The sequence below is a fragment of the Stegostoma tigrinum genome, chromosome 42 (genome assembly GCF_030684315.1).
Source record: "Stegostoma tigrinum isolate sSteTig4 chromosome 42, sSteTig4.hap1, whole genome shotgun sequence".
NCBI lineage: Eukaryota > Metazoa > Chordata > Chondrichthyes > Orectolobiformes > Stegostomatidae > Stegostoma > Stegostoma tigrinum.
Window position 1 is genome coordinate 2104529 of NC_081395.1, and position 12972 is coordinate 2117500.

At 52.2% G+C, this 12972-nt stretch overlaps 1 protein-coding gene across 5 annotated transcripts in view; it reads right to left on the bottom strand.

Annotated features, from left to right (window-relative positions):
- Positions 1–12972, bottom strand: part of cskmt (citrate synthase lysine methyltransferase) — a 57736-nt gene that overhangs the window by 1298 nt on the left and 43466 nt on the right. For 3 of the 5 annotated variants that reach the window (XM_059641525.1, XM_059641524.1, XM_059641527.1), the window contains one exon: positions 53–484. In XM_059641525.1, coding sequence (XP_059497508.1) covers positions 53–479 — 427 coding nt within the window. In that variant the 5' untranslated portion in view covers positions 480–484. Of the gene's footprint in view, positions 1–52; positions 485–3895; positions 4017–6291; positions 6441–12972 lie in introns of those variants that run through there. The other 2 variants (XM_059641526.1, XM_048524878.2) reach the window with 2 other exon arrangements.

Here is a 12972-nt window from a genome sequence, read left to right on the forward strand (position 1 = left end):
GTGAGCAATGGTACTGTTCGCCAGCCTCCCATGCTCCATAAGTGCAGCTCACCATTTGCTTGGAGCAGTGCATCCAGTGTTCCCTTGTCCAGGATGAGATTGAAGCTCTGCTGCTGGAAGCCAGAGAGATCCCTGATGTCTGTCTGTACAAAATGCAGTTGGGAAGCTGAGCTGACAGGTTGAGGCAGCTGTGAAGTCTGTGCTCGCATTATGGCAAGTGCAATTGGAGAGAAATCGACACAGTAGACATGGAGCGGGAATGGGCACTCACAGTACAGGCGGGGGCCCAGCTCCGAGGTACCACAGCCAATATCCAGCAGCTTGAGTGAAGCCTCACTCTTCATGTCCCGCAACAGCTGTAGGAGCAGCCCCTTCAGTGAGGAGTATCCCAGGAACCAGTCAAAGTACTGAAAGGGCTGACCCTGGCTCTTCTGGTAGATTGTGTCCCAGGTTGTTTGTTTCTGCAGGTCAGTGAACATGTGATCTGCAAAAATAATACTGACTGAATTTCCAATCATGCACAACCGTTACACCTTAAGCAGGCCATCAGACCTGCAGTGACACTCAAAGAAAACTGACATTCTCTTGTCCAAGATAACAAGGTGCAGAGCTGGACGAACACAGCAGGCCAAGCAGCATCAGAGGAGCAGGAAGGGGATTCTCTTATCCAGAACCCTGCAGCCATATGGTATCAATGTGGACTTCACCAGTTTCAAAATCTCCCCTTCCCCTACTGCATCCCTAAACCAGCCCAGTTCGTCCCCTCCCCCCACTGCACCACACAACCAGCCCAGCTCTTCCCCCCCACCCACTGCATCCCAAAACCAGTCCAACCTGTCTCTGCCTCCCTAACCGGTTCTTCCTCTCACCCATCCCTTCCTCCCACACCAAGCCGCACCCCCAGCTACCTACTAACCTCATCCCACCTCCTTGACCTGTCTGTCTTCCCTGGACTGACCTATCCCCTCCCTACCTCCCCACCTATACTCTCTCCACCTATCTTCTTTACTCTCCATCTTCGGTCCGCCTCCCCCTCTCTCCCTATTTATTCCAGCTCCCTCTCCCCATCCCCCTCTCTGATGAAGGGTCTAGGCCCGAAACGTCAGCTTTTGTGCTCCTGAGATGCTGCTTGGCCTGCTGTGTTCATCCAGCCTCACATTTTATTATCTTATACTCTTTTGGACAGTCAGGCTCCTCCCATCTTCACAAGTTCTGCATCACAGGGTGGTAAAAAAGGCATTTAGCATGCTTGCCTTCATTACTCAGACCTCTGAGTACAGAAGATAACACGGTGTGAGGCTGGATGAAATTTTTTCTGAGGAAAGGTCCCGACCCGAAATATCAAGCTTTCCTGCTCCTCTGACGCTGCTTGGCCTGCTGTGTTCATCCAGCTTCACACCTTGTTATCTCAGATTCTCCACCATCGGCAGTTCCTCCTATGTCTCTGAGTACAGGTGTTGGGATGTTATGTTACAGTCAAACAGGACATTTGTGAGGCCTCTTCTGGAATGCTGTGTGCAGTTCTGGTCTCTGTTATAAGAAGGATACTGTTAAACTCGAGAGGGCTCAGAAGAGATTTACCAGGATGTTGCTGAGATGTTTACCAGGAGGGTTAGAGTTATAGAATAGGCTGAGACTTTCTTCACTGGAATATAGGAGGATGAGAGGTGGCTTTGCAGAAGTTTATAAAATAATGGAGGTATATAAGGGGATCTTGGTGTTCAAGTGCATAGCTCTCTCAAAGTTGCCACCGAAGTGGATAAGGTTGTTAAGAAAGCATATGGTGTTTGGCTTTCATTAACAGGGAGGTCAAGTTTAAGAGTTGCGAGGTTATGCTGCAGCTCTACAAAACCCTGGTGAGACCACACTTAGAATATTATGTCCAGTTCTGGTTACCCTATTATAGGAAAATTGTGGAGGCTTTGGAGAGGGTGCAAAGGAGGTTTACCAGGATGCTGCCTGGACTGGAGGGCTTGTCTTACGAGGAGAGGTTGACTGAGCTTGGACTTGTCTCTCTGGAGAGAAGGAGGAAGAGAGGTGACCTGATTGAGGTGTACAAGGTAATGCGAGGCATGGATAGAGTCGATAGCCAGAGACTTTTCCCCAGGGCAGGATTGACTGCCACGAGGGGTCAGTTTTAAGATGTTAGGAGGAAGGTATAGAGGAGACGTCAGAGGGAGGTTCTTCACCCAGAGAGTTGTGAGCGCATGGAATAGTTTACCAGTGGTAGTCGTGGAAGCAGAGTCATTAGTGACATTGAAGTGACTGCTGGACATGCACATGGACAGCAGTGAATTGAGGGGAATGTAGGTTAGGTTATTTTATTTTTGGATTAGGATTAATCCATGGCATAACATCGTGGGCCAAAGGGCCTGTACTGTGCTGTACTTTTCTGTGTTCTATGTTCTATAGATAGGGTGGATGGTAGGTGCCTTTTCTTTCGGGTGGGGGATTTCAAGACTAGGAGCCATATTTTAAGGTGAGAGGAGAAAGATTTTAAAAAGACATGAGAAGCAATTTATTTTTTACACAGAGTGGTTCATTTGTGGAGTGAAATTCCAGAGGAAGTGGTGGATGTGGGTACAGTTAGAACGTTTAAAAGACATTTAGAAAAGTATATGAATAAGAAATATCCAGAGAGATATGGGCCAAGCGCAGGCAAGTGGGACTAGTTGAGTTTGGAATTACAGTCGGCATGGACTGGTTGGACTGAAGGGTCAGTTTCCATGCTGTATGACGCTGAAGCCAGCCAAGGACAGGAAGGATAAACCTGCAGCGAAGGCTCCAATGAAAAACTAACCACATCCCAGAGTTTCCCAACCATTTGGCAACATTCAATCTGTCCACTTCGTAAAATCCTCAAACAACCTCTTCATAAACTCACCCCACTGACTCACTAAGTGCCAATTACACAGTCAGCACCTTCAATACCCCTCTCTCCACACCAGTGAGCACCTTCAATACCCCTCTCTCCACACCAGTGAGCACCATTAATACCCCTCTCTCCACACCAGTGAGCACCTTAAATACCCCTCTCTCCACACCAGTGAGCACCTTCAATACCCCTCTCTCCACACCAGTCAGCACCTTCAATACCCCTCTCTCCACACCAGTGAGCACCTTAAATACCCCTCTCTCCACACCAGTGAGCACCTTAAATACCCCTCTCTCCACACCAGTCAGCACCTTAAATACCCCCCTCTCCACACCAGTGAGCACCTTCAATACCCCTCTCTCCACACCAGTCAGCACCTTCAATACCCCTCTCTCCACACCAGTCAGCACCTTAAATACCCCTCTCTCCACACCAGTCAGCACCTTCAATACCTCTCTCTCCACACCAGTGAGCACCTTCAATACCCCTCTCTCCACACCAGTGAGCACCTTCAATACCCCTCTCTCCACACCAGTCAGCACCTTAAATACCCCTCTCTCCACACCAGTCAGCACCTTAAATACCCCTCTCTCCACACCAGTCAGCACCTTCAATACCCCTCTCTCCACACCAGTGAGCACCTTCAATACCCCTCTCTCCACACCAGTCAGCACCTTCAATACCCCTCTCTCCACACCAGTCAGCACCTTCAATACCCCTCTCTCCACACCAGTCAGCACCTTCAATACCCTTCTCTCCACACCAGTGAGCACTTTCAATACCCGCCTCCCTCCACTGCAGTGTGCACCTTAGATAGCCTTCCCTCAACAGTGAGCACCTTAGATAACTGTCTCCCTCTCACAGAGAACACCTTAAACACTGACAGCCACCCCACAGTGAGCATTAACTCCCCAAGTGAGCGTTAGATCTCCCAATGAGCATTAACACAGTATTACAGTTGAATAAAGGGAACTATGGAGCTATGAGGGAGGAGCTGGCCAAAGTTCAATGATACAATACCCGAGCAGGGATGGTAGTGGAACAACAATGGCAGGTATTTCTGGATGTAATGCAGAAGGTGCAGGATCAGTCCATTCCAAAGAGTAAGAAAGATCCTAAGGGGAGGCAGGGACAGCCGTGGCTGACGAGGGAAGTTAAGGACTGTATAAAGACAAAAATGAAGAAGTATAACATAGCAAAGATGAGCGGGAAGCCGGAGGACTGGGAAAGTTTTAAAGAGCAACAGAGGATAACTAAAAAGGCAATACACAGAGAAAAAATGAGCTATGAAGGAAAACTGGCCAAAAATATAAAGGAGGATAGTAAAAGCTTTTTTAAGTTTGTGAAAAGAAAATAAATGGTTACGTCTAAAATTGGGCCCTTGAAGTCAGAAACGGGTGAATTTATTATGGGGAGCAAGGAAATGGCAGATGACTTGAATAGGTACTTTGGATCTGTCTTCACCAGGGAAGACACAAGCAATCTCCCAGATGCAATAGTAGCTGAAGGACCGAGGGTAATGGACGAACTGAAGGGTATTTATATTCGGCAGGAAATGGTGTTGGATAGACTGTTAGGTCTGAAGGCTGATAAGTCCCTGGGACCTGATGGTCTGCATCCCAGGGTACTTAGGAGGTGGTTCTAGAAATTGTGGACGCGTTGGTAATTACTTTCCAAGGTTCTAAAGATTCAGGATCAGTTCCTGCGGATTGGAGGGTGGCAAATGTTGTCCCACTTTTCAAGAATGGAGGGAGAGAGAAAACAGGAAATTACAGACCGGTTAGCCTGACGTCAGTGGTGGGAAAGATGCTGGAGTCATTTATAAAAGATGAAATTACGACTCATTTGGACAGCAGCAACAGAATAGGTCAGAGTCAGCATGGATTTACGAAGGGGAAACCGTGCTTGACGAATCTACTGGAATTTTTTGAGGATGTATCTATGAAGATGGATAAGGGAGAACCCGTGGATATAGTGTACCTGGACTTTCAGAAAGCCTTTGATAAAGTCCCGCATAGGAGATTAGTGAACAAATTTAGGGCACATGGTATTGGGGGCAAAATACTGAGTTGGATTGAAAATTGGCTGGCTGACAGGAAGCAAAGAGTAGTGATAAACGGGTCCCTTTCGGATTCACAGGCAGTGACCAGTGGAGTCCCACAAGGTTTTGTGCTGGGACCGCAGCTGTTTACGATATATATTAACGATATAGACAAAGGCATTAACAGTAATATTAGCAAATTTGCCGACGACACAAAGCTGGGTGGCAGTGTGAAATGTGAGGAGGATGTTATGAGAATACAGGGTGACTTGGACAGGCTAGGTGAGTGGACGGATGCATGGCAGATGCAGTTTAATGTGGATAAACGTGTGGTTATACACTTTGGTGGCAAGAACAGGAAGGCAGATTACTCTCTAAATGGAGTCAAGTTAGGTAAAGGGGAAGCACAACGAGATCTGGGTGTTCTTGTACATCAGTCAATGAAAACAAGCATGCAGGTACAGCAGGCAGTGAAGAAAGCTAACAGCATGCTGGCCTTCATAACAAGAGGAATTGAGTATAGGAGCAAAGAGGTCCTTCTGCAGCTGTACAGGGCCCTGGTGAGACCGCACCTGGAGTATTGTGTGCAGTTTTTGTCTCCAAATTTGAGGAAGGACATTCTTGCTATTGAGGGAGTGCAGTGTAGGTTCACAAGGTCAATTCCCCGAATGGCAGGACTATCATATGTTGAAAGATTGGAGTGACTGGGCTTGTATACGCTTGAGTTTAGAAGGATGAGAGGGGATCTGATTGAGATGTATAAGATTATTAAGGGATTGGACACTGTGGAGGCAGGAAGCATGTTCCCGCTGATGGGTGAGTCCAGAACCAGAGGACACAGTTTAAAAATAAGGGGTAGGCCATTTAGAACAGAGTTGAGGAGAAACGTCTTCACCCAGAGAGTGGTGGATATATGGAATGCTCTGCCCCAGAAGGCCGTGGAGGCCAAGTCTCTGGATACTTTCAAGAAAGACATGGATAGAGCTCTTAAAGATAGTGGAATCAAGGGTTATGGGGATAAGGCAGGAACAGGATACTGATTGTGACAGGATAATGAATGGTGGTGCTGGCTCAAAGGGCCAAATGGCCTACTCCAGCACCTACTGTCTATTGTCTATAACCACCCCCAGAGTGAGAATTAGCTCCCCCAGCGAGCATTAACCCCCCCACAGTGAGTACTAACACCCTCATAGTGAGCATTAACCCACTCCCATAGTATTAACCTCCCTCCACAGTATTAACCCCCATTACGAGTATTTACCCCCCTCCCACAGTGAGTATTGACCCCCTCATATTCATCGCCCCCTTTACACCGTATGGGGCCTAGTCTGAACCAAATCCCCGGGCTCGAGTAACTCTAGTCCCGGGCTCCTACCGGGGGCAGGCGGCCCGCAGCGCTGTCTGTGGGAGCGGAGCGAGATTCCCCGCGGCCGGACCGTCAGGAAAATGCGGAGCGTCCGGAGGAAGAACATGATCCTGGGCCCGCGCCGTCCGAGAGGCTGGAGCCTGGTGCGGGGAGCAACACCACCCCCCCACCCCCCCCCCCGACACACACCCCCGCACAGACACACACCCTCACACACAGAGCCACACCCACACAAACACACCCACAGACACACCAACACACACACACACCCCCATAGACACACTCACACCCATCCACACACACAATCATACCCACACAAACACTCTCACACACCCTCACACACACCCACCCCCACCCATAGACACACCAACACACATCCACACACACAATCATACCCACACAAACACTCTCACACACCCTCACACACACCCACCCCCACACCCACCCCCACCCACACCCATAGACACACCAACACACATCCACACACACAAACCCACTCACACCCATCCACACACACAATCATACCCACACAAACACTCTCACACACCCTCACACACACCCACCCCCACCCACACCCATAGACACACTCACACCCATCCACACACACAATCATACCCACACAAACACTCTCACACACACCCACCCCCACACCCACACCCATAGACACACTCACACCCATCCACACACACAATCATACCCACACAAACACTCTCACACACCCTCACACACACCCACCCCCACACCCACCCCCACCCACACCCATAGACACACCAACACACATCCACACACACAAACCCACTCACACCCATCCACACACACAATCATACCCACACAAACACTCTCACACACCCTCACACACACACACCCACACAGACACACCCCCACACACACCCCACACACCCACATCCCCACACACACCCACCCACCCACATACACACCCACCCACCCACACACACATACTCCCACTCACACCCACAAACACAACCCCACACCCACCCAACGACACACACACCCACACACACACAGCCACACCCACCCACACACACATACTCCCACTCACACCCACAAACACAACCCCACACCCACCCAACGACACACACACCCACACACACACCCACACACACAGCCACACCCACACAGACACACACAGACACACCCCCCACACACCCACACATACACCCACACACACAGCCACACCCACGCAGACACACACAGACACACCCCCCACACACCCACACATACACCCACACCCTCACACACACAGACACACACACATACATACACACACCCACCCCAACACAAACATACATACACACACCCCAACACACACACTCCCACACACACCCACAGATACCCACACCCACAAACACAACCACACTCACACACACCCCCTACACAGCCACCAACACAGACAAACCCACACACACACACCCACCCACACAGCCACACCCACATCCACCCCCAAACACACCCACAAAGACACACACAGACACACACCCCACACACACCCCCACACACACACCGTCACACACAGCCACACCCACACACACACAGACACACCCTCACACAGACCCACCCACACCCTCATCCACACGCACACCCCACACACACACTCACACAGACACACCCACACACAGACCCACCCACACCCTCATCCACACGCACACCCCACACACACACTCACACAGACACACCCACACACACCCCCACACACCCATACCCACAAATACACACACACACACACACACACACCCACACACCCCCACACTTAGACACTCACCCACACACACAGACACACACCCACACACACACCCACGCACACACTCCCCCACACACAACCACACACCCATACCCACAAATACACCCACACACAAACCCACACACACACCCACGCACACACACCCACACACACAGCCACAACCACACACACACCCAACCCCACACACACCCACACAGACACACCCATACACACACACCCACACACACAGCCAAACCCACCCCCCCAAACACACCCACACAGACACACACAGACACACCCCCCACACACGCCCACACACACACACCCACACACACACCCTCACACACACACACACACCCACAGACATAGACACACCCACACACACAGACACACCCACGCACACACCCACACCCTCACACACACAGACACGCCCACACACACACAGACAAACTCACACACACATCCACACACACGCACACCCACACACACACACCCACCCACACACACACCCTCACACACACACCCTCACACACACACACACACCCACAGACACACCCCCACACACAGACACACCCACGCACACACACACCCTCACACACACACAGACACAACCACACCCACACACACACACCCCGACACACAGACACACCCACACACACACCCCCACACACAGACACCCCCACACACACACCAACACATACACCCACACACACCTCCACACACACCTCCACACACACAACCACACACACCCACACAGACACACACCCGCCCACACACACAGACACAAATCCCCACACACACACACACCCACACACACACCCCACAAACACACCCACACACACACCCCACAAACACACCCACACACCAATACCCACAAATACACCCACTCGCCCACACACACATCCACACACACACACTCCCACCCACACACACACATGCACACCCACATACTCACACCCACACACATACACACACCCACACCCACACACACAAACCCACGCACACACCCCACACACACGCACACCCACACACACAGCCACACCCACACACACACCCACACCCACACACGCACACCCCACACACCCCCACACACCCACACCGCACAGACACCCACACCCCACACACACACCCACACCCACACACACACCGACACCCATACACACACCAACACACATCCACACATACAAACCCTCCCACACACTCACACACACCCACACAAACAATCATACCCACACATACAAACACTCTCTCACACCCTCACACACACACCCAGACACACCCTCCCCACACCCACACCCACCCACACCAACACACACACTCCCACTCACACCCACAGACACCCACACCCACACACACACCCCACACACACACCCACAAAGACAAACCCACACACACGCACACCCACACACAGAGCCACACCCACCCCCCAGACACACCCACACAGACACACCCCTCCACACATACACCCTCACACACACAGACACACCCACACACACCCACACAGACCTCCACACACACCCACACAGACACACACACCCACACACCTCCACACATACACCCTCACACACACAGACACACCCACACACACACACCCCCACACAGACCTCCACACACACACACAAACCCCTCCACACACAGACACACCCACACACGCACACCCCACACACACACCCACACACATAGACACACCAACACACCCACAAATACACAACCACATAAACTCACACACACACCCTCACACGCACACCCCACACACATCCACACACCCATAGACACACCAACACACATCCACACACACAACCACACAAACTCACACACACACCCACACACGTACCCCAACAAACACCCACAAATACACCCACACACACACACACACTCCCACACACACCCACCCACACACATACACGCACACCCACACACTCACACCCACTCACACACCCACCCACACATACACACACACACACCCCAACACCCACACACCCACACCCACACACACACAACCCACACACACACCACCACATACACCCACACACACCTCCACACACACAACCACACACACCCACACAGACACACACCCCCACACACACAGACACACAGCCCCACACACACACAGCCCCACACACACCCACCCCCCCAAACACCCACACAGACACCCCCTACACACACCCACACACACACCCTCACAGACACACCCACACACACGCACACCCACACCCACACAGACACACCCCACACACACACTCTCACATGCAGACACACACACACCCTCACACACACACACACTCCCCCACACACACCCACACACACACCCTCACAGACACACCCTCACAGACACACCCACACACACACACACCCTCACACACACACACACACCCCCACACACAGGCACACCCACACACCACCACACACACCTCCACACACACCCACACACACACCGACACACACATACACACCCCACACACACGCCCCACACACACTCAAACCCACACACACCCACACACCAAAACCCACAAATACACCCACACGCCCACACATAAACCCACACACACACACTCCCACCCACACACATACATGCACACCCACACACCCACCCACACATACACACACCCACCCCCACACCCACAAACACACACCCACACACAAACCCACACACATCCACACACACGCACACCCACACACACAGCCACACTCACACCCCACACACACCCCCCACACACACCCACACCCATAGACACACCAACAGACATCCACACACACAAACCCACCCACACACTCACACCCATCCACACACACAATCATACCCACACACACAAACATACACACACTCACACACCCTCATACACACACCCACACAGACACACCCTCCCCACACCCACCCACACACATACACACACACCCACACACACATACACACACACACACACCCCTCACACACCCACCCACACAGACAAACCCACACACACACACAGCCAAACCCAAATACACCCCCCAAACACACACACACCCTCACACACACAGACACACCCACACAAACATACCACCACACACACCCACACAGACCTCCACACACATACCCACACAGACACACACCCCCACACACCCACACACACACAGACAAACCCCCCCACACACAGACACACCCACACACGCACACCCCCACAAACACACCCCACACACACACCCACACCCATAGACACACCAACACACCCCCACACACACAACAACACAAACTCACACACACACCTACACACACACACCCCCACACACACACCCCACACACATCCACACACCCATAGACACACCAACACACATCCACACACACAAACCCTCCCACACACTCACACCCATCCACACACACAATCATACCCACACAAACACTCTCTCACACACAAACCCACACCCACCCACCCACACACACACAACCACACCCACCCACACACACGCACACCCACACACACAGCCACACCCACACACATACCCACACCCACACACTCACACCCCACACACCCCACACACACCCCCACACACCCACACCGCACAGACACCCACACCCCACACACACACCCACACCCATACACACACCAACACACATCCACACATACAAACCCACCCACACACTCACACCCACCCACACAAACAATCATACCCACACATACAAACACTCTCACACAACCTCACACACACACCCACACAGACACACCCTCCCCACACCCACAATCACAACTACACACACACACACACACACAATCCCACACACCTCCACACACACAACCACACACACCCACACAGACACACACCCCCACACACACACAGACAACCCCCCCATACACAGACACACCCACACACGCACAACCCACACCCCCACCCCCACACACACACCCACACCCATAGACACACCAACACACCCCCACACACACAACCACACACCCACACACGCACACCCCACACACACACACCCACACACACATACCCCACACACACACCCCACACACATAGACACACCAAGACACATCCACACACACAAACCCTCCCACACACAATCATACCCACACACACAAACATACTCACACAAACACACTCTCACACCCTCACACCCACACAGACACACAACCTTCCCACACCCACCCCCACCCACACACATACACTCACACCCCAACACACACACTCCCACTCACACCCACAGACACCCACACCCACAAACACAACCACACACACACACACACACACCCCACACACCCACCCACACATACAAACCCACACACACACACACCCACACAGCCACACCCACCCCCCAAACACACCCACACAGACACACCCCTCCACACACACACCCTCACACACACAGACACACCCACAGACTCACCCACACACCACCACACACACACACACAGACACATACACCCACACAGACATCCACACACCCATAGACACACCAACACACATCCACACACACAACCACACAAACTCACACACACACCCACACACGCACCCCAACACACACCCACAAATACACCCACACACACACCCACACACAAACCTACACACACACACTCCCACCCACACACATACACGCACACCCACACACTCACTCACACACCCACCCACACATACACAAACACACACACACACACACCCCACACACATCCACACACACGCACACCCACCCACATACACACCCACACAGCCACACCCACAAACACACACCCCCCACACACACCCACACCCCACACACACACCCACACCCATAGATACACCAACACACATCCACACACACAAACCCACACACACATTCCCACACTCTCACACCCATCCACACACTCAATCATACCCACACACACAAACATACCCACACAAACACTCTCACACACCCTCACACATACACACACACACACACACACCCCAACACACACACTCCCACTCACACCCTCAGACACCCACACCCACAAACACAA